The sequence below is a fragment of the Lineus longissimus genome, chromosome 14, assembly GCF_910592395.1.
Source record: "Lineus longissimus chromosome 14, tnLinLong1.2, whole genome shotgun sequence".
Classification (NCBI taxonomy): domain Eukaryota; kingdom Metazoa; phylum Nemertea; class Pilidiophora; order Heteronemertea; family Lineidae; genus Lineus; species Lineus longissimus.
The window spans coordinates 449,901-473,851 of record NC_088321.1 but is presented as its reverse complement, the minus strand read 5'-3'; the positions used below and the strand labels follow the sequence as shown (position 1 = coordinate 473,851).

General features: G+C 42.4%; 3 protein-coding genes across 5 annotated transcripts in view; 2 read left to right on the top strand and 1 right to left on the bottom strand.

Moving 5' to 3' along the window:
- The first annotated feature begins 776 nt into the window (after nucleotides 1-776).
- On the top strand, nucleotides 777-4,140 carry LOC135499092 (uncharacterized). The gene is made up of 2 exons (XM_064789752.1): nucleotides 777-922; nucleotides 3,062-4,140. Exon 2 carries the CDS (start codon nucleotides 3,065-3,067, stop codon nucleotides 3,566-3,568), a length of 504 nt encoding a protein of 167 aa, XP_064645822.1. The 5' UTR covers nucleotides 777-922; nucleotides 3,062-3,064; the 3' UTR covers nucleotides 3,569-4,140.
- A 1,625-nt stretch (nucleotides 4,141-5,765) lies between these two features.
- Nucleotides 5,766-20,125, bottom strand: LOC135499090 (cilia- and flagella-associated protein 58-like). 2 transcript variants are annotated; one of them, XM_064789750.1, is made up of 8 exons: nucleotides 19,893-20,125; nucleotides 16,152-16,632; nucleotides 14,240-14,318; nucleotides 13,752-13,984; nucleotides 13,096-13,171; nucleotides 12,238-12,714; nucleotides 11,043-11,591; nucleotides 5,766-10,429 (listed from the first exon to the last, which is right to left on the bottom strand). In XM_064789750.1, exons 3-8 carry the CDS (start codon nucleotides 14,276-14,278, stop codon nucleotides 10,322-10,324), a joined length of 1,482 nt encoding a protein of 493 aa, XP_064645820.1. In that variant the 5' UTR covers nucleotides 14,279-14,318; nucleotides 16,152-16,632; nucleotides 19,893-20,125; the 3' UTR covers nucleotides 5,766-10,321. The 2 variants fall into 2 exon arrangements, with proteins under 2 accessions (XP_064645820.1, XP_064645821.1); XM_064789751.1 differs by having other exon boundaries at nucleotides 16,152-16,308.
- Nucleotides 20,126-22,232: 2,107 nt separating this feature from the next.
- LOC135499086 (phosphatidylinositol 4-phosphate 5-kinase type-1 alpha-like) overlaps nucleotides 22,233-23,951 on the top strand; it is a 41,395-nt gene continuing 39,676 nt past the window's right edge. For both annotated transcript variants that reach the window (XM_064789748.1, XM_064789747.1), the window contains exon 1: nucleotides 22,233-22,534. In XM_064789748.1, the coding sequence (XP_064645818.1) occupies nucleotides 22,477-22,534 (58 nt within the window). In that variant the 5' untranslated portion in view covers nucleotides 22,233-22,476. The remainder of the gene's footprint in view (nucleotides 22,535-23,951) is intronic.

The following is a 23,951-nucleotide window of genomic DNA, read 5'->3' as shown; positions in this document are numbered from 1 at the left end:
ACAGTGTCAGAGTTTAAATTCCTACTGCTACACACTGTACACGCCATCGAGGTTTAACATGAATTAAACTTGATGTAGGCCTATCCCGAAGTAAAGGAGTGGACGTGTAACTCTCAGTCGTTACCTGTATTTGCTCAGGTAACATAATGTTACCATTATCATTTACACAGCGCTTCTGTAGATCGAAAAATACCGTCTTATATAGAGCTCTCAAAGAGAAAGAAAGGAACGCAAACCCATTGCACTGCGGGGTATTTTCAGGTAAGTAGAAAGTACCGAAATAGACTTCCGGGGCAGCTTTTTGTCATAACTGTACATCCAAGGCCGATCTACTGCGTCCTAGTGGAAGTGGCTCGAACCTACGACCTTCCGACCACATGTCAATCGCTCTTCTACCGTGCCGCCGCGCTTCCCGTACGCCTATATACTCGCGACACAGAATTTGCCGTTAAATATTTGAAATTTGTCACTGAATTTGAAAATTTCAAATTGTGTAAGTACAAAATACATTGTCAATATCAATTTCAACAATGCCGTTGTGTATTTATACTACAAAAACAAAGTTTCGGCAAATTCGTATGCATGAGAACTACACTAGCATTGTGTCTTCTACGATACGAGCAGCGTACTCCGACTTCATGCCTGGCGTATTGAGGGTAAGCTAATATACTGAGTGGAACATGGCCGAGAGCTAGATTCATTGGTGCCTGGTTATATCTCGCAAACATCTCAAATTGATGTCACGAGGACAAACATCACAACAAGTATGACCGGGACTTTTGCATACCCGGTCTCGCCTGTCTCGAGTGGAGAGTGGGCACATTCCGCCTTGGATCGTCAAGAAAGACAGTCGCACTCTTCTGTCAGGCGCCGGAGGAGGTCTTCGAAACGTTTTGAATTTCGCTTCCCATCAGAATCTTAGGTAAGACAGTTTTAACATACGAGGCCTTTTACGCAGGTACCTGATCGAGATGACCACTGCAAACCAGTGATTATCGCCGTATGCGATTTAAACCATCGGTAGCAACGATTTAAAGGATCCAGTCGTGGCACAAAATCTTTATTTAGGCTAGCTGATCGTGGTAAAAATAACTAAATGTGTGACTACCTCTTATGCAGTTCATCGACTGGAGTCAGTAGTGTTGTGCAACGTTATGCAATGTTACCCAGATGCCAAGCCCGCATAATAAACTACCTGAGGGGAACTCGAAACTGCTAAGATTTATCAATGGAAGCTTATTCCCGCCTTAGGTTTTAACCGGGCCGTTCAAAACTCCCCATTTTATAAGCGTTTCACTATAGGTTTTCTTTTAGTCGCTTTCGTGTGTGAGGCGCTTTATGAACAGAGTCTTTAAAAAACCCCGAAAAACTCTGTATAGGAATACGTTTCTGATGACGAATGGGCTGTCAACCTGCTGCCAACGGAAACAGCCGCGCATGCATGAGGAGCCCGCAGCACACGCTCGTATGTGATTGAGACATTCCTATATTCCTTATCGGAATTTTAATGAAATATCGCCAGCTGCTGCAGCAGACTCAATTCAAACAGGTTTCGCTTTGTCGTCTGCTGTCATTCGAGCATATACAATACGCGCCTCTGTATCAAAGTAGGTCATCGTACTGCAGGCGCTATTCAGAATTGGCGGTAAAAACAAAAACGAAGGCAAAATCGCCGATCGGGCAAAATCCCCTTGACATGGTTTTTTTACAAATTATCTTGTGAATAAATCAGGAACTGATATTCCATATACCGGTATGTTACGTCACAAATGAAATATATAGAATGCTTTCTGGTTCTCAAAGTGAAGCTTTAACTTAAGAAAGACCTGGCGCGTAACTATCTGTGAGAGAACGTGACATTACCCCTGAAAAGGTCAAGAGAAACATGCATGACAGACCGATCGGAACCTGCCATGAACAAGTTTCAGCGAATCACAATATCGTAGGTTCGATCGGGGGCGATGGCGTGATCAGATAAACTATGAAGATAAGGACATTCAAGTGCTGTTGTAAATATAGATGTGATAAACATCCTTGTCTGGAATGTGACCTGTTCTTGGCCGAACTAGCCGATATCGATGAAGGAAATGTCATGCGTATTTACCACTCATCTCAAGCAAGCTCTCAAGTGTTGATCATCTTGATGACACTCCTTCTAGACTGGGTCCAATATACAATATACCCGTAGCGGACACCTCTCGATTAAGGTCAACCTTTCTATCAAGGACTGTTAATTTTGGCCCAAAGTTGGTTGTTTCCATTCAATTTGAACTCTGCAATCAGGACAACTCTCCAATCAGGACACCTCTTAAAAGGCTGACACGCTTCGTCTTCATTAATGATACACACAAATATATACACCCGAAGTTATTATGCATGCCAGTTCGATGAAACTTGGTATTTTATACCCTTATACACAACGGCTTTGTTGAAATGCATATTCAGTGCGTGTCCGTTATTGTCTTCATGACACTTGACCCAGAAAGCATTGTAATTTACGCCGTGCCATGTCGCCCCGTATGCGCCTATAACCGGCGCCTAAGAACGAGGTCAAGTGTTCTCATACTGGTGTAAAAGTAAAAAGTGTCCCCCTGGAAAAAGTGTCCGGCCCTATTGTATTCTGCAATATGGTTCTATAGAGACCCTGACCGTCAATAGCTCAGAGATTGAAGCGCATAATAGAATCCTTTGTTCCCGGACATTTTATCCTAGGACATTTTAAACTTCTACACCGGCATTTGGATGTCCCACAAATATATACACCCGAAGTTATTATGCATGCCAGTTCGATGAAACTTGGTATTTTGAGTACTTTATTCTTATATACAACGGCTTTGTTGAAATGCATATTCAGTGCGTGTCCGTTATTGTCTTCATGACACTTGACCCAGAAAGCATTGTAATTTACGCCGTGCCATGTCGCCCCGTATGCGCCTGTAACCGGCCAAGAACGAGATCAAGTGTTCTCATACCGGCATTTGGATGTCCCAGGGAATATTCTTCCTCTAAGGCGGGATGAGCCATCACTGTAACTGATACGCAGGTTATTTTGTATTTGCAGAAGATGGCCTACGACAACGGTTTCATGTGTCGCCTCTTCAGCGTGAAGCACCGTGAATACTTGTACGCTGCGAGCCAGGATCCTTTCGACGAAGACAGGAGAAGCATATTCACGTGGAAGGCCGGCGATTCCGATTCCATGTGCAACTGGAAGTTGATCCCAGCAACACATGATTACGGCACGGAGCGGAAGTTCTACGTCTACAATGATCACCAGAAGGAATACCTATACGCGGCCTCCCAGTCCCCGTATGACGGTGAGCGGCGCCATGTTTTCACCTGGCGGAGGAACCAGGAGCGAGACGACATGATGTTGTGGCGCCTTGAACCAACCTCGAAGCCAGGTGTATTCGCGTTGTACAACCCGTACCAGAAAGAATACCTGTACGCAGCTGATTTCGATTATGACAGTCAACGTCGCAGGGTGTTCACATGGAGGCCTGGCGTCCGCTGCGGTAGCCAAGGACACTGGAGAGTTGAATGGCTGGGACAGAATCCGTTGAACTAGATGTCAGGGCACGAAAATTGGCCTTCCGTCATGTTACAGTCAATAGAGAGGTTACGTTGCGACGGTGAGAGTTTCGTCGTATAGCGGCGGAACCTTTCTATTGACAGAAACGTGAAGGGGCGTTGGATCATGCACTAGGACCCCACTATGTGATATTCAAGTAAATTGGAGGTTTTGTATGACACGTGTCTTGATCATGACTTTCATGAGCCCAATGAACGAGATCTTACAGGGAGCTTTAGGCAGGAACCATGACTAATCTTAAGGTGACTGATATAAACATCTATACACGCAGTAATACACAGTAAGGGCACTGGGTCATGTTTGATTCAGCACTATATTCCTCGTACAAGCGCGAATAGTTGCAACGTACTGTTAGATAAGAGAGACCCCTATTGGCCAGTGCATGTTACTTTATCTTGCCTATCACTAGCTGCCTCTGAGACCCTTTAAACTGATACTGTGAGTGGCACAGAAGTAATTTGTAAACAATGTGAAAATTCTATTGAATGTGTAAAGATTCCTTATCACACAAGATCTTTATTAAAATTGTGAATCGGAATAGCTGATTAGGTTTCGGCTCTTGTTTGTGTTTGTTCTACAATCAGTGGACCGTCTTCGTCCCTCAATTAGATCCAATTAGGACGACGCAATGGACGGAATCCAATTAGGATGACGCAATGGACCGCCCCGGGAGTCTAGTTTCTTAATACTTAGGCGCAGTCAGTGATGGTACTGAGATGAGGCGGCCTGCTCAACTCTTTCATTCATTCAGTCAGTGGCTAAATCGGAATGTCTCAATTGCAAATAATGGTGAAGAGCGTGGTTTCTCCTGACCACAGTGTCCCCAGCACCACAAGCAATGGTGGTTGCCTCTGAGTGATTTTACAGTACCCGATATCATCAAAGATTGTGGTGGCTCCAGACGCTCACAGGTCGATACGGCTATTGACTGATTTTACAGTAATCAGCATCGGCCACGCGGCTACAATGAAACACCCAAAGAGTGCCCGTGTAGTAGTTCCGCAGTGGCGCAGGTTCAGATGGCTCTGGACTGACTTTACAGTACTCAGCAGCCACAAAATGCCTACCATAAGCACTTGAAGACTATACTTGTCTTGATCGAAGGAGGGGGGGGGGGGGGTGCAGGTTGTTGGTGTAGTTCTGTTGTTAGGCTTAGCGGCCGCTATGCCACGGCTAAGTTAGCGGTACCTCAAGGGTTTTGTCATGGTCTGCTGCCAAGTTAAGTAGCGGTCACGTAAACTTAACGATTGCTTAACTAACCAGGCTTTGAACAACCGGGCCGCGGTCCCTTGACGGGCCTCTTTGAGACTTACGAATCCCGACAATCTTGACCCAAACAGAAGGTCTATCACGTGGTTGGGAGTTGAGATAGGCAGATATCTAACTTTCTCCAAAAACGGAGTTAGGGAATTTGTTTAGGAGTAGCATGACGATATGACGGAGGAAAAAACCCAGGTTTCCCACCCTCCCGCGATATAAAGACACATGCGCGGTGTTCGAGCGTTTCATAGTAGGCGGTTTGCTGTAAATCTGTCAGGAGCCGTCTTGACCCGCAAGATGGCAGAACTGTTGTAAAGACTAGGAGCTTACCGAAATCTTCCTTGTCTTGCTTTCTCCGAGACGATATATCAGCGATGCGATATTTCTTCCGTAGTCCTCAGACACACAATACTGAACCTCAGGCGATGTTGCATATGCGTTGCTAAGCAATATCAATGCGGTAATATTGTCTTAGTCATATGAACACTGGGGGCTGTTATGTAACAAAGTTCAAGTTAATTATACATTGTATTTGCATTTCATTGTATTCATATAAACGATCTACAACAAATATCGACAGGCGGCGTATGTATTGAAAACTACTGGTTGTGCCAGGATGCATCCTGAACCTCAGACCAACACACGGCACTAACGACCGAGTTTACAGTAACGTGTACACGGGGGGGGGGGGGGGGATACGACTGACTCTGGCTTGTCAAGGATGGCCAGGATGGTGTACCAGGGCTCTACCGTCTCCCAGGTCAAGATGGCTCCTGACGGATTTACAGTGCCCTGCCGTCTCGCAGGTCAAGACGACTCCTGACGGATTTACAGTACTCGGTCTCTACAATCTTCCAAAAATTTCATGCATTGAAAACACTGCATCTCATGGAAAAAGAGAAAAATCAAAAAATGGATTTTATTATTTTATTTGCATAACTAAAGCATACCTGTTCTAATAAAACATTATCATTAGCATAACATTTCAAAATATTTACAAGTGTTCGTGCCAGCTACATCTCGAGACAGGGTCATAAGATACGGTATACCTCAATATACTCTAATGACGCCCTCTTTCAAGTCTCGTGATGCACTTTCGATCGACCAGTTTTGGTCGTTGATCATGCCACCACACCCCCGAGCAGACAGATGAACCGTAAGAGCTTTATCATCAAAGTGTACTTTGTCTAAAGTCTCAACTTCTTCAGGCTGGACCTAATCTTTGAGATTTTCTTCCAACATCAAGATTCTCATGAAATCGATTCCAACAATGTACAATTGATCCCAGTAGCAAAGTCCTTGGAAACCACAAATGAAACCTTTGAGTATTCTTTAGACAAAATGTCCCTTTGTTCTTAACGTGGCCTGTGCGGATAACTTTCAAATGATTCTTGGAATGTGAAAGATAACCTATGTATCACGGGTCAGATGGCCATGACTCCATAAGTGGCAGCACCAATGCCTTGAGACGAACGCTCAACCGACTGGTTCCACCACTGACCATGACTTCTCTCACACACCACCATCAATTCACCATGTTATGAACAAAGTTTCATTGAGGTTCAAGGCACTTTACAAATTTCTTATTCAAAATTCACCTTTAATGGATTTTCCCATTTTTTTTGTGGATATTTCCACTTTTCGTGGATTTTCCCACGTCTGCTCGGGTCATGTGACTCGATCCGTTGTAATACAAAATAATGATAGAAGTATTTGTCAGAGGCGGGGATCATTCATTATTTAAGCACACACAAGGGGTGCAATGATTATTTCGCTGATTTGCCTGCAAAATATCATCGCAGTGCCGATCGTTGACAGAGTTCTGAATGCCAAGACGCACTTTTCCCTCACACTGCAAACTTCCAAGATGCAGTGATCTCCTCCTTGGGTTCATAATTAATAAATGATCCCTTGCATACCACCAGAACAACCATGGTTACAGCCAAAAGCTCTCAAGACTGCGTTTCTCATCTAATGTTTTCAGAATGTCATGGTGCAGACAAAAGGGATATTACTACTGACCAATACTGTAAAACATTTTGAACAATACAGGATAATAAAATGTCCCAAATTTGGGTTCACACATTACATTTCATGCTGCTGCCTAGTTCAAAACATGTGCCAAAGTGCTCAGGTGCTTTAGATGAAACTATAGTGAGACCTGAAGTGATTCCATTTTACCAATCCAATTAACACCAGAACTCTATCAAACGTAAAAAATCGGACAACATATTTATCAGAAGCCATGCAGACCGAAGGGGAAAATGTCCTCTGAATAATACTTAAATCGTTTTTTAAAAAATTTTGGATGAGTTCTGGTGTTTCCTAGATTGGCAAATGGAATTACTATAGTGACACCTATAATACTCTGTAAACAATTCCTCCAAAGCCTTACAAGCCATGAATATATAACATCTCTCATTGGCACAGAGCATCTCGCTCTCCGGCCCAAATTAGAATTAGTTTGTCAGTGTTACGTGTTGTCATCAAGTAGGCCTTGTATTTAAATCTTTTGAGCGGGAAAATGATGTTGGTGTCGTAAAATATCCGAGAGCTTAATAAATATGATGAAGAATTTCTGAACAGAATATACCCATTTTATTTTAATTTATTTGCATATAGTTTAGTTGTTTAAACTAGGTGTTATTTAATGCTGCGCAGTCGAACAAAGGTTTGCAGTAATTGAGGCATGCCAACAGTTAAATCTCATCAAAGTTTGCAAGAACAGAAAAAGAATTTTGAAAATTAAAATGTTCTTGAATTTGTTTATATACAATGTAGTTTCATCCTAGATTTGGATTTCGTCTTGTAATATTTTCTGGAAAATTCTCTGGATTTTTTTGCCACTTTTGAGAAGAATTTAATAATGCTGATTTGATAGGTTTTCTCATATTTTTGTGATACCAATCATAACAAGTCCTTTATTTATTGTTAAAAAAAAGCCAGGAAAATCAAGCTAACTTCAGTGACATTTATTCAAATTAGTGTGGTCCTTGAAAAAGTTCCAGTCCAAAAGTGTGGTCTTAAAAAAGTTGCGATCAAAATAATATTTGTACTTTTGCGTGATCAGCAGTTCACAGTAATTTGCCTAGAAATGTAGGTTTGAAATTGAATAAAATTTCCCCCCATGTGAAATATTAGTTTTCTTTGGTTTGGGCGAACAGTTCATATAAACCAAAATATTAAAAGGGTGCCCCCTTTTGGTTGTTTCGGATATTAAAACAAAAATGTCAGAAAAATTGGCATGCCTGCAAGTGTAAAAAATAGCATCACACCTATATGACCAAAATGGACTGTCCCATTCAACAGAGAACAACTGTAACAGAAGAGTCTATTTAGGTAACAGAGGGGTGACACAACTATGAAGTTGAAGAACTTCCAATGATTTCTAATTCTAATTCTAAAATAAAAAAGTTACACAACTGGAATATTAAAGCTAAACTAACTTGATTTCTAATTCTAATTCTAAAATAAAAAAAATTACGCAACTAGATTAAAGCTAAACTAACTTGATTTCTAATTCTAATTCTAAAATAAAAAAAGTTACACAACTAGAATATTAAAGCTAAACTAACTTGGGCCTATAAGTGTTATTATTCTCTCAACACTTTTAAAAAAATGTCTGAAAAATTGAAATGGCACTGCCATTTGTGTGTGGTCCGCCAAGGTTGGCCTAATTTCAAGCAAATTGTATTTGCCCTTGTGACTTGTGTGGTCTTAAGGTTGCAGTAGTTCCACTCCATGTTTTCCAAGAGAATGACCACATTGGAACACACTCTGGGAAAAAAAGGAGTTGAGCAAAATGAAATTTGCTCTTGTGTGGTCTGAAGGTTACAGTCATTACAACCCAACATCTCCTAGCAGATGATGAATCATAAACTGCCAAAAAATGTGGAGTCATTGTGCTGCAGCTGACCTTTAATCATCTACAGCTGTGTGGGGACGAGGTTGCAGTAACCGGACAAGTTCTCAAACAGGTGACAGCAATGGCCGCCACTGACCATAGCAACACAAACGTCAGCATAGAAACAAGGCAACAAATCAGCGGTGCTCGAGACTACCAGAATCTTGCTGCCCCAGTAACATTCAAGCATCGTTGTTTTGCCCAATCTGTGTTGCTATGGCAATAAGCCTGGGTTGCCGACTTGCGTTGCTATGGTAACAATGGCTACCATGGTGACCCAGCTCCCGTTTTGAGAATCAACCCAACTAGAATGAACCATTTCCATCACGGACGAAAGTTCCTACCTCAAGTTCTGCCAAAGTTTTCAACAAACTTGAGTAGGCCCTACTTTGTAGGTGAATTTGTTTTTCGTACCACTTTAGTGTGGTCAAATAACATTTCCTCTCCTGCACATAAAAATCAAAATCTGCTGACTTAAAATCAGCAACTGAGCATTTCAGCACAAAATGAACATTGCAAGCATAAGCTGAACATGAATGGAAACATAACCTTTACACCCTACATTTCTCAAGTAGACTGTTCTAAGCCATTAACTTGAAGAGTCTATACGGGGAAATAGGGGTGTAAGGTTAAAATTTGAGAAAAGTGTGCGATATAAACTTTCATGCAGTTCAGTGTAGAGTGTTTCATTCATCACGATCAACTAAGTTATGCAACTGGGCATTGAAGGGTACATTATTTAAAACGGCCGGAGGCAGAGCCCGGATGAAAAAGTATAAGATGGATCAAGCCAACTGAGACACAACAAGATAGGCCTACTTCAGAAAGCCTCAAAAAGGACCAAGAATTACAGGCCTGATTAATGTTATACCTTTTCTCCGCCAGACTTCACTCCTGAACACATGACCCTTTGAAATCTGGCGGAATTTCGGAAAAATACCTCAAGTTCCGTATACTGAAGTATTTGTATCTGGCTGATACTACTTTGATGTGAAAAAAAGAGGGAATTTTGTATATAAGCCGAAATATAAATTGTGAAAAAGTTGTTGTTTTTTTAGAAATTTTTGTGAATCTTGATGTTTTTCTTCAGTTTGTAGTGTATGAAAGAAACGATCTAAAGCTGAATACATCTTGCGAATCAAAACACAAGTTATCATGTGTGCAACTTGATATAAACAATGAAACACATATCGAGCGTAACTAAAACGAAATAACTAGACTACGAACATTATGTACAAACTACAAGAGGTGAAAGAAACATTAAGATTATGTCACCTTTTAACAAAAATACAAAAATTTGCATTCCGAGTGAAATGTCACTCCAAATCACTCCAAATTTTTCAAAATCGCCTCCGGCCAAAATACTTTCCAGTCCATCGAGGTCTACATTTTCTTGTGGGTGTTAAAATTCACTCCATCAAGCACTGTCCATAAGCATTCCGGAAAGACTGTCTCACCAGCCTATCCCCATAAAAAATAAGACCATTTTTCTTTCAAACTTTCACAAAATTATACGTTCACAAACCAACAACTCTTGGACGTCCAGACCAACGCCCCTACTTGTTTCAGTTCCTCCGTTTTCCTGACGATCCACTGGCGCTGCAATCACTGGCGTCAGACATGCTGGATGTCCCATCGGATGGACGACGCCTTTTCACACCGGCTACGTGCGTCTGAAGCAGAGGAAAGGGTTAATTCAAAATATGCTTCAGGGATGAACTCCAAGTTCATTGATGCCATCAGATGTTCTGCAGAAATAAACAGGGTAAAACACACATTGACATTATGGATGCCAAATATGGTTTTTTAGGCCCACGCTGTTCTTCAGACATTTAAAACTTGGAACTGAATTTGAGAATTTTGCCAATTGTTGTATTGCTGCAGTTTTGATGACGCTACGATGATGTTATCACAAGGCTTTACATGATGGTATCATGGTAATGTTATGGACGAACTTAGAACAGCGATTCAAATGGGCCAAGGCAAAATGTCTGAAATCGTGTCCTTTGAACAGCACTCACTTGCACAATAATGCCTCCAAAATGTTTATCTTTGGTCAGAATTTGAAAATTCAAATATCTGCCATGAGTCGAGACAGAGATCTTTGTATCTCTGTTATCAAATTTAGCATTAAATGAGTCTGAGATCTGCCTAAAGTAAGAAATTTGACATCTCTGTTAGAGCCGAGTAAGCTGGTGAGGACATTGCATGGAAATTCTGCAAAGAGAAACTGTGATTTATATAATTCAATGGCAATTTTATGGTCAACGTCAAAACAACACTCACCAATTCTCGTCTCCCTTCCTTGTAGGACTCCAGGAATATGCGCAGCGACTCCTTGGTCTTCCTAAGCCTAATGTCAAGGTCATTTGGAACGCCATCATCGTCAACCTTACTCATGATGAAATCGGGCGAAGTCATACGTTTTACTGTATCCCGCATCTCGTTGAATACGTCCATGAGTTTGAGATTCTTAGCAACCCCCATCCTCCTGAAGACTTTCAGGTACGAGTGATTCATCTCCCAAATGGTCGAAGAAAGCTCCTGCAGAATCTTCACTTTATGGATGACACTGTCATCGGGACGTTTGCCAACCTCTTTGACGAGAATTTGGATTGTGTGATTCTGTTTCTCAATTTCTCCCGTCATCGTTGCAATTTTCTGTTTTTTCTCTGCCACCTTCGCTTCCAGGGCTGTAACCTTCTCCTTCAAGTCATCATTCTCAGCTTTGTAAGCGCGAGAGTTGCGTTGTCTCGTGTTGCGGACTTCCTGAAGTTTCCCGTTCGTTTTTGCGAGTTCTTCTGCCAGTAAATCCTGGCCTTTCTTAACCTCCCTCTGCAAATAAGAAAACAGAAATTGTTCCAAGATATTAAAGGGATACGCCGTTTATAATCACTGGTGGCCCTAGATATTAAAGGGATACGCCGTTTATAATCACTGGTGGCCCTAGATATTCAAGGGATACGCCGTTTATAATCACTGGTGCTCCGTAGATATTAAAGGGATACGCCGTTTATAATCACTGGTGGCCCCAGATATTAAAGGGATACGCCGTTTATAATCACTGGTGGCCCTAGATATTAAAGGGATACGCCGTTTATAATCACTGGTGGCCCTAGATATTAAAGGGATACGCCGTTTATAATCACTGGTGGCCCTAGATATTAAAGGGATACGCCGTTTATAATCACTGGTGGCCCTCGGTGTATTCATTCTTGCTGTTCTATCTCAAATTTAACTGAGAACCGATTGGACAATTTTGGAAATTTTTATTGCAATGTAAACATCTCACTTTTGGCCCGAATACTTTGAAATTCGAAGGACTGATCAGATATAAATTGGGCATTGCACTGGTGTGTATATTTCAGAAGTCCAAAGAGTTGCATATGCCTGTGCATATTGCATTTTGCTTTAAAACTCGTCATTTGTTAACTTTCGGAGTCTTTCTCAGTACACGATCACTCAAAGGGTTAACGTTTACCATTTTTTCCACATCCACAACAACCTTGTCCATATCTTTGCGCAGTTTCACTATTTCCACCTCGGCTGCATCCCGCTGACCTCTGACCTTCTGAAGGTGACTTCTGTCCTCGTCAATATCTTTCTTCAATTCCTTATTCTCATAATTCAGCTGGACAATCCTCTCCCTCAGGGTTTTCTTGGCCGTTTTAACCTGTTCAACCTGTGCTTTCAGCTCGTTAATTTCCGAATTCAAATGACTATTTTCTTCCTTGAGCTTCGTATTCTTCAAACGATATTCAGAATTCTCTTTAACGACGCTTTGTTTCTGCCTCACCAAGATCTCTTTTTCATCTTTGACCTTTGTCATCAGATCTGCCGTCACTTTAAATGCAATCTCTTGCTTCTCCATCTCTGTTTCTAGGCCACGTATCTTTTGGTCTTTAGCTACATGGTCATTTTTTGTCAGGATTTTGTTGATCTTCATTTGCTCTGCCAGCTGAAGAGGGAAGGTTTACTAAAGTGCCTAGAAAACCTGCAACTTTTATTGCAGCAATGAGAGATATAAAGATCGCCCATCTGCGGGTGAAAGGGTTTGATAACGACAACAGCTCACACCTGCTTGGGATGCAGTAACAAAAATTGTTAAGGACGGGAAAGTCATACAGAAAAGATTTCAGACAACAAGTTACGATTTTTTAACGAATTCCTGCCGATTTATTAGAAACTGCAGATGCCGATTCAAAAAACCAGAAACAATTTCATAATCAGCCAATTTGGCAAATGGCAAAAATTAATCTGCGTCAAAATTCTGTGGTTAAACAATGTTGATCTTGACTTTGCTTCCAGAGGTCAGTTGAGCCGAGAATTTCATATTTACCTGTTTCTGCAACTGACGAATCCTTTGGCAAAACATCGAAGCAAGAGATGGAGTGTACTTGACAGATGGACCAAAGCTGCAGAATAGGATGGGAATTGATCTTATAAAGACACTCGCGCAAATTATACACATGACAATGTGAACTGGATCTGTAAACTCAGCCTAGTGTAGCCACATGACAATGTGAACTGGATCTGTAAACTCAGCCTAGTGTAGCCACATGACAATGTGAACTGGATCTGTAAACTCAGCCTAGTGTAGCCACATGACAATGTGAACTGGATGTATGTAAACTCAGCCTAGTGTAGCCACATGACAATGTGAACTGGATGTATGTAAACTCAGCCTAGTGTAGCCACATGACAATGTGAACTGGATGTATGTAAACTCAGCCTAGTGTGTCCACATGACAATGTGAACTGGATGTATGTAAACTCAGCCTAGTGTAGCCACATGACAATGTGAACTGGATCTGTAAACTCAGCCTAGTGTAGCCACATGACAATGTGAACTGGATGTATGTAAACTCAGCCTAGTGTGTCCACATGACAATCTAAACTCAGTATAGCGTGGCCTCATTGTGAACTCTATGTTAACCCAACCTTGTGTAAACACAGCACAACTGAAGGCCATTCGAAATTAACAACACAACTCACCTATTCTCCTGCGAGTTGGTTTTCAAAGGAGAAGCTGTCGGAATTGTCCTGGTGATGTGTTCAAAGGCTTTGTCTTGTCCTGGACTCCTTTTCACATTTGAATCCAGCTTCCTACATTCCTGCCCTGGAATCATCATAGGTCTGCCTAAGCTTGCTGCAGCATCCGGGTCAGAGCGCCCTCTTTTGTGTACAGAAGGATGCATCGTACAGACGACTGGATGCACGCTTATGATCTGAAATATTAAAGTTTTTGAATGAAAATGTTAGCATTGTTCTGCAAGTAAGAAAGCTCCATGTGTATGCGTCATCTTTTTTTGTTGATGGCTGATCTGAAATGAAATACTGAATGTTAATAGTGTATCATCAAAAAACATAGATCTAGGTCGGGCTGTCATCAAATCTATGATGATTATCCTATGTCACAGGTTCTTTGATGGAAACTATTCGCCAGTGTGTGCCGATATTGCAACTCATCCTTTAATACATACCTTAAGATTGCCCTTAAAGGAGCTGTGTGGTTGTTGCATTATTTACCCCAGATCCAGCAATGGTCCGCAGTGATTTTTACTGTAACGAGAAAAAACAGTCTGGTTTAAATATCATGAATATCCCTTGAAGTCCGATTCTGGCTTCCAATATGGCGGAGGACAACAAAATGGTCACTGATGCAAACCCTAACCCAGCACAACCAAGGGGTGTATCCCCATGCACAGAGCCAGTAGGCCTGAAGTTGGACCAGACAGGTGGATCCTAGTAAGAGGCTGCCCCTTGATTGATTTGAAGCTAGTTGATGCAACTCTAGCACAAGGGATGCCCATGGCCCCGTAGACCAAGCAGTAGGCCTGTAATTGGACGAGACAGGTCGCTCCAAAGAGAAAACTACCCCCTTCTTTATCTAAGCTATTTCAGGGGACAGGGTGACTCTCAGGGATCTTCAACTTAGATTAGAATGCAAACAGATCATGACTTATTGTGACAGGCCTCCATGCTCACTTAACAGATGCTGGGGAAAGATCTCAATTTTTGTCATTCTGTCATATTTCTGACACTTCATAACACCAGTCAGTATCCCGTCTCTGTATTCATGTAGTCTATACAGTATCCCCCCCCCCCAGTATCTGTATTCATGTAGTCTATACAGTACCCCTCCAGTATCTGTATTCATGTAGCCTATACAGTATCCCTCCAGCCTATGTATTCATGTAGTCTATACAGTCCCCAGTATCTGTATTCATGTAGTCTATACAGTACCACCAGCATCTGTATTCATGTAGTCTATACAGCATCCCCAGTCTCTGTATTCATGTAGTCTATACAGCATCCCCAGTCTCTGTATTCATGTAATCTATACAGTATCCTCCCAGTATCTGTATTCATGTAGTCTATACAGCATTCCCCCCCCCCCAGTATCTGTATTCATGTAGTCTATACAGTATCCCCAGTATCTGTATTCATGTAGTCTATACAGCATCCCCAGTCTCTGTATTCATGTAGTCTGTACAGTATCTCGTGAGCTGTGTAACATATAGGCATGATAAAGCGACAGTCTGTACAGCCATGAAGGCATGTCAAGATACATGATTGAATACTCTCAACAACAACCAAACAAACACACAGATCAACACTCCAATCAAGGTTAACAAGTTTCAGCCAGTTTGTATAATTGTAATAATTGTCTCAAGGTTAGAAAATTATTGACAGGGTATTTAAGCCGCTCCTTTATATTGGCCTTCATTGTTTCCACAGCAAAGCTAGCCTCATGCCAGAACTTGGCCTTTTGTTTAGAGTACACTTAAATACACAATGAAAGCCATTTAAAGTAGTTATGCAAACACTTGGATTATAATTGCATAATGTGCCTGCTTGCCTTACAGGGTTTTGGTATTGAGATAAAGTTCACACCATGGAGGGCAGGTCAGCTGAGTGCAGTTGGTCTAGGATTAGCAGGATTATGTGGGAAGCCAGCAGCTTGTGCATATAATAGTCACATGGAGACACCCGTGAGCATGCTGCCAACAACCCAAGGAAAACACGAAAATACTGTGTCAAGGCTTTTTGGCCAGCTGAGGGGTGACTGTAGAAAAGGCCTATTAGCACAGTAGTGCCAAAACCTGCTAAATAGCGTCCACAGAGTTAAAGGGGAAAATAGGGCGCGGGATATGCTTGGTGACGAAAATATTTTCCAGCTGAACCATGCCTTTTTGCTCCAAACAGGATCATTGAAAAATCCCCTAGAGCAATTATAAACAGTGCTGTTGAATAGATTTTGGTCAAAGTCTCAGCTGAATTTTGCCAGCCACGTGTCAAAAACTGCCGCACAACATGACAAATTGTCAGAGATCAGGTAAATTTGTCAGGTAAATACAACAAAATAAACAACTGGTATTCTAAACAACTTACCTCACAAACAATATATTCTATATTGCCTCTCCTCTGATGTACACTATGTTGACAAATCGTTTCTTTGAACCAACTGTTCAAGACTTGATCGAAGCTTGTTTCGATTCCTCAAAACTACGACTCCAACTATGCAGAAGAACTGCTCGCACTCTTTTAACTGTGAATTAGAGAATGTCGTAGGATGTCTTACTAACGGCACGTTGAAATAGTCGGTAATCGCACTTGGAGAAAGACACAGCACTTTAAAACAAGACCATGTCAAGTTCATGCAAAACTGTCCCAAAACAAGACGAAGTAAGGTTTTCCAACCTTGACAAAGAGATGTGTTGAATAAGAAGTCTCCACTCCACTGAAAACCGTTTCTGAAAATGTCCAAGTTACATGTGGCAGAACGTGTGTGGTCAACAAAGTGTTCCCAATATTTCTGCAATCTCGCCGAATACTCCCGCTTGATTCTGACCTACGACACTGCGACACTGGCCTGAAAGGAAGAAGACAGATGAGAAATGTTGGGGTTTTGATTTCAGAGACTCTGGCACAGGGACTTGAAAACATGAGGGAGGGGGCAACTCTTATGTTCACATGCCTGTGAGTGTGACTCTCATTTTCACATGCCTGTGAGTGTGACTCTCTCATTTTCACATGCCTGTGAGTGCGACTCTCTCATTTTCACATGCCTGCGAGTGCGACTCTCTCATTTTCACATGCCTGTGAGTGCGACTCTCTCATTTTCACATGCCTGTGAGTGCGACTCTCTCATTTTCACATGCCTGCGAGTGTGACTCTCTCATTTTCACATGCCTCATGATGCCTGTGAGCTAGTGTGACTCTCATTTTCACATGCCTGTGACTCAGGGAAACGGTTCAGGAACCATGAAAGAAAGAAGAGCCTTGTGTCATTTATGCTCACCTTTACTACAACATACAACCTTCAAACATACACAAAGGTCACCAATACATTGTAGCTAGGTCTGATATACATGGTCTACTATGATTCGCAAATTCATGTACAGGCCTCCCCTCAAATAACTACACTCGAGTTTGCACTCAGTTGTATTACTAGTATTGGTGTACCAAATCAGTGTTTCACCTTGATATCACACACTGCACACTAGCACTTTCACACATACACTAATGTCAATGTACTTCTAGTCACTTACAAAATAAACATACCTGTATAATTAGACAGAGTGGTGATTGAATCCACAGTAAGTTTACCATACATGTTACAGTTACCTGTATGAATTGCACGAATGCCTGTTAAAACATTAAAAGTTGTTGTCTGACTAACAAAGAACGGCTGCTTTACAGATATTCATGTTCACTTCACTGCTTTATGGATGACCTCAACTTATCACATTGAAATGGTTGCATTCCAGATACGATTCAGCGACACAAAGCACCTTCCAATGGGCTATAAATCGGCCCTATAAATCAACTAAAAATCCAGATGCAACAGGCACACGAACTCCTCTGCCACCATTCATCCATAAAAGATGGCTACTTTGCCGAGAACCTATTCAAGCTCACTCCATCTCACCGTGAATGCCTATCCCATTGTTTGACACAGTCATTGGGAGGCCGACAAGTGGCGGCCCCTGATCTATTGGCAGCTATTCTCTTGCAAACATCATACCATGATATGACCTGGATCGAGTACTGAATTATAACAGCAGGTGCTGGACCAAGCAATAGCATGAGCATTTCATCCTCACTCCCAGCAATTTATCATACATGATAAGTAAATACTTCATCACAGGTTCATATCTCAATAACCTGTAGTTATCACAAAAGTTGGCCAACCATCAAACGAATCGCCAGTTGATTAGCACTGCATGCCAAGGTTAAAGTATGTGCAAAAGGTAGGATAGCAAAACCTTTCAAGTCATTAATGCCGGGCATAAACACCACATCCTTGGGCAATGCACTTTACGCTTAGTTTGTTGAAGGCCTGCAAGTTTTGAATGCATTCAGTGGAGAGCTGAGCGTTAACTGTTATAGCTATATCAACAATGGGTGATTCTAATGTATGGAGGAACCCGCAGGAAACCTACAGCACATCAGTGCGCCAAGTCATTAGTGGCAATTAGCTGCTCACAAGGGTAATCCTGCCATTGGTCATTGGTAGCTAATTAGGGCATATCCCAATGTGCTCGGTAATTACTGGTAATTAGCTGACCATTGGGCCAAAAGTCATTAGTGGCACATCAGTCTGTCTGGTCACTGGAGGCATTGGGTGTTGATAGGGCAGGGACACTCCTTCCAATAGTCTTTCTGTAGTCTTGGATGTTGTTTTACTGCACCTATTAATGGGGCCATTGATCTGTTTTTGAAGGACGGATAGACATCGAATGATTGATGTTCCTCTAATTCGAGCATTTCATGTGTCTGTTCAGCATTATGTCATCTGAATGCCATACAGCATGAGTATTCTTTTGAAGATGTTTGCGTCCAAGTTCCACAGTTTCGTCGATCGAATCGAGTGAGATGTGATTTTCTTGTGTTGCGCTGAAGTTATCTGTTCTTGTAATGTTTTGGAGTAGCTTCTCTATCCGGTCTGTGCGACATCGGCATACCCATGAAGGGTTCGGCTCTAATCTGTAGTTCTGTCTTTTTCTCTCCTTTTTTGTATTGCTGTTTTTTTTAAGTTGCCAACTTCGTCGACATTTCAAACATTCATTGATCTTGGCAGAAAATATCTCCAAGCCAAGCGACCAAAACGATTTGTTGACAAAGTGCCAGCAGGACATGAACTTCATTTTTCTTCCTCCAAAATACCACCATTGGTCAGTTTCTTCACATCGGTATGCTACGGTTTTCGAACCGGTATCAAAATATTACCTTGTTGCTTGGAAGCAACCACAACAAGCATTTAATGTTTGGACGGCCCATACATGGATGAAAAAACAACTTACAGGGGTAAGTGTGGCAATCAGACCTGTGGAGGAGGTTTGCAGTTTAGGCCATAGAAAGCATTATGTCCAACCCAACTGTCCAAGAGCATCAATGACAACCAGGTGTGGCCATCATCACTCAGAGAAGCCAATACGCCGAGGGCGAATTGAAGTAAACCTACCGGTTACATCTCAGAGAGGTCACAAGCAATACAAACTTGGTGACCTTTCCAACTTTCTTGAACGTCTTGAAATCAACGTTAGGCTAACAGTCCTTGGAGTTGGTGCAGTGAAGCCCATCCTTTCACTGCTCATACGAACATATTTTCTGAGGGACGACGATCAGATACAGTCTGCGCATGAACTGGCTACACCCTGAACAAGGCATCTATGGATATGAATCCAAAGAGAGATCCACCCAAATGGGGACAGCGTTGGCCTTCCTAGGTAAGGCATATCTCACAGACTGAACCTTGAGCCCAACTGCAGCTGACTACCAACAGAGTGAGCCAGCGCTGGTCTTACGGATGGGCCAGTGGTCGTTCACAGCCAAAAGTTCACATCAAGGTCTTAAACCACAATAAATCGCGAATATTGGTCTAGAAATGGCGGAATGTTTTTTGAAATGAAAACGAGGATATGGATGGCATTGCAACTGCATGAACTAAGGCAACTGAGCCGCACTCACACTATAACTGTAAGTCACTACAGATTTTGTCATTTCCCAAAGAGCAGCAGTCTTCTGAATAGCAAGTTTTGCCAAAGCGGTCATGAAAATAACAGAGAAGCTGGGGCTACCACACATGCCACACCACCCCTCAAACATACACAAGAGAAATACACTAACCTTGCACAGCACAACACTTCAAACACTGAACAGTGTCCTTCCCTGCATCACAAACGACAAAGAATCTTAGAATGTTGTTCCAGGTCAAGAATTATACTTGAACACGAATGTAAAAAGCTAGAAGTGCGCGCATCGGTCTATACAACGCTCAAATGTCCACAATCCTACACCAACACGGTGATTTCGACATGATAGCATGTGAAAAATGCGACGCGCCAGTCCTCCGTTTGAATGTCCGCGTTGAATGGGGTCAGGTTGGGTTTGCGTGACTCTTTATACCTGCTGACAACGCCCTGGCCTGATCGCTGATTGGCTGCAGCTGGTGACGGCGCCTTGATAAAAAGCGGAGTCAATTTGATTGGCTGGCAGTTCACGGAGGTGATAATTGAATGAGTTCAAGGTCGCTTGGCGCGTGATCAGTGCATGATTCAACTGCCAGCCACATCGCGAAAATTTTCCACCGGGCTACGTCGAGTTGGAAAACTGCCAAGACAGGTGCGTGCGATCGGGGTATGAGTCATGTGGTAAATAATTGTCTTCGTGTACGGGCTAATTTTAGAACAACCCAGTCATACCTCGCCTCCAGTGTATATTACTGATCTCCCAAATATAGGCATGCACGTCACGACACGCCCACCACACACCCATAATATGGACCAATCAGCGCTCCGCTTACTTCGCCACCACACGGGGCCTATTTGAACTACGGAGCGGTGTGATCATACAGGGTGATACAGAGAAGATTGACTACATCATGCAGTACCGGCTGGCACTTATCCGTAGAAACGTAGATGAAGGTTTATTACCGAAGGTTTTAGCCGAGTTTGGAGATGAAAAATGTGAATAAATTCCTTCCCTGTGAGCGATTTCGTACATATTCATGTACACATCGAGGGATGTAGAGATATTTTCGTGATGTAACCAGTTCTAAGCGGACAAATTTTTTAGTGATTCCCGTGTGCATGTTTGTCATATCTACTGAGCTTTATCAGAGCATTATATATACAAAATATTCTTTTAATAAAAACGTTTTATTTTAGTATATGGAATACAAAACAATCACAAAAGCTTACTTTTGCTTTCATCGAAGAGCAATAATTCGATATATGCAAATGGCGGCCCGTCATGAATATAAGTTTATTTTTTAACGACAACAACCCATTTCCAATGCATTCAATGATGACGTCATCCTCCACAAAAAGGTTGATTCTGGAACTACTGGCAAATTGCTATCAATAAAGTCAGCTGGGACGAGATTGGTAGTTGGGAGGGTATAAATGGTGGGTGGAAGGAACGCGCCCGATTTCACGCGGAACTTGCACAGTGATTCCACGGTTTAGTACTGACTATTCCAAGGTTTATCACTGGTTACATGGTTTCACTGATTCCAAGCTTTATCAACTACCATTGGGATGGGCTTGTTGGCTAGTAGTGGGTCCTTGACTTCAGACTTGGGATGAGTACTAATAAATACGTCCAAGGGAGAACGTACACTCCGTATGTAGTGGACCGGCCTCGTCCTGTCGCTTGGTGAGCACGATCTGGATGACGAAATGAACTGCATGGGAGTCTGAAGGCGAGTGCCCGCGGGCACTACAAGACCGGGGTCCGAATCCAAGACCCCGCCGCTGCCGGTCTACCTCGACCATTTCGCTGTCAGTTTCGTATCCGAGGTGTAGCAGTAGAAAATGTTCCCGTGGACAAAAGTGTCCGGACCTTATTGTATCTGACGGATTATGGTGTATGGCTCTGAAGAGGCCATGGCCCTTCAAAAAGCTGAGAGATTAGAGCACCTAATACTGAGAATCCTGTTCCCCCGACATTCTATCCTAGGTCATTCCAAACTCTTTCATCGTTGTAACAGTTTCCTTCGGTCGAAATTCTATCATGCGTTTTATGTCCTCATCATGTCAGATGAACCGGCCTCATCCCTAACTAGGATGACGCAATGGACTGCCCCGGGAGTCTATCTCAAAATTAGCTGACGCCACAAAAGACGTGAAAGACTAACTTCGGTCAGTGTCTTTCCCTCAACCTCTCCTCCCTTGAGAGACTCAACGCCGAGGTGATTGGCATCATGTCTCTGAAAATAATACATGGGTGATGCCAAAGAATATAAAGAGGCTGGTCCTCAGGAGCTCACAAGAATAATGCTGTAAAGTCAGCCAGGAGCCGTTACTATATAACACGCACGGTTAAAAAATATCACTTTCATGCCATGCGCAACGCGAACGGTTCCTGATCGTTTTACAGTAGTGGCAGTGGAAATGGTCAGAACTTTCAGTTCCAAAGACACCCACAAGATGTCACTATAGCGTTTTCTCATCAGGTGATCGACTGCGCATGCGCCCCTGAATGACCGAAACTAACATGGCCGCCATCGATTTGGCGAAAGGGAGGAACAAGTTATAACATTTCGACCCGATTTCTGCAAAACTGAAGCCAAAATAAATAATTCAAGGGCCGTGCCCTAACAAAAACACTCTCTTCTCCTAATCCTCCAAGTTTGGGAGAAATCCATTGACCATAGCGTCTATTTCAAGGGCTATTTTGGAGGGGTACCCTCTCGACTCGGAACGGAAAAATGGCTTCCGATGTGAAACCGAAGGAAGCTTCCGTCAGTTTCAATATAACTGAACCTGGTATGTTTTAGGGGATAATATTTGTGTTTTTGGATGTTAGATATTGAATTGAAGGACTGGACTTTGTTCATGGCCAAGCATATGATGTTCCGTGTAGATTATACCGGTCTATTTTTCACTTCATTCCAAGTCATTTTGTAGTCTACACAGTCGACACTATACAGTATAGTGTAAATATACAGTATAGTGTATGAAGTGTACTGTATATGTAGTGTAGGCTTACATGACATGCATGATAGTGTGATGGCACCAATGCAGTGTGTTGTCAGTGTGACGTGTCGCCTAGGCCTACCCAGTATCTAATACGATTGATGCTACCGTAATATCGACAAAAAGATATAGGCCCTTTGGCTTTGCCAGATACGCCGGTACCACCTAACGATGAGGACGTCAATGTATCTTGACAAAATAAGGTTTTCACGATCTAAAAATGCCACACAGTGTCACTACCACTTTCAGGTATAAAAAGGACAGGTTCTTCAAAGTTTGTGTGGCTCTGACCAGCCATGATTATTTCACCTGGTAGGCCTAATGGTGGTAGTCTGAGTCGCTAACACCAACTGTCCCCGGGTCCTGTGACGCTATGACAGTGTCAGACTGTCAGTGTCCCCTTGAAGCTTGATGTCTGCAAAAGCCAGCATGTTTTTATTTCTATATTGCTTGCAGCACCTCCCTCCCCTTGGGATGTGGGTTCTTCGAACATCTGGTATGTTTCACCCCTTGGCCCAGGGAGTGGTTAAAACAATGGCCTAGGGCGTGAATAAAACATGGCCTTATATTCTGCATGAGATTTAAACTGAAAACTACATTTCTCCGATGGTAAAAAATTGTGTTGAGATTTCTCATCATGATTCAGAGTTTTGACATCTGGGTACTGTCAGCCTTTTTGGCTGGCTGACATGTATCACTATTTTCCCAGCGGAAGCAATCTTAACAGTGTAAAATACAGTGGAACCCCCTTAGCAGACACCTCTCTATCAAGAATGTATTGTGTGCGCCGGTCACCTTTTCAAAGGTTGACCGTGCTCAACGTTGCTTAACTTCCACTCTGGGGCCAGCACGCCAACCACTGGGCCATAAAGGAATTCCCTCATGGCCGGTGGGTTATATTTATATTCTAGTCCTACCTTAACCTAGTCATACATGTAGGCCATGTCATACTACAGTATTTACTTTTAAAGTTTTGGCCCAACCCGCTGTCTTGGAAAACTTGACCCGAAGTGCTCTATGCCTTTCAAGATCATTATCATGGATTATAAATTTACAAGCAAATATTTGTTTTTGATGAACATGAATACTTGAAATTCTTTTATCTTTTGTTATGTGCTAGTCACTACAGTAGACTATCTGATACATGTTCATATTTGTGTGGCCAATGTATCGTTAATGAACCTCTCTATTAAGGACACCCTTTGGA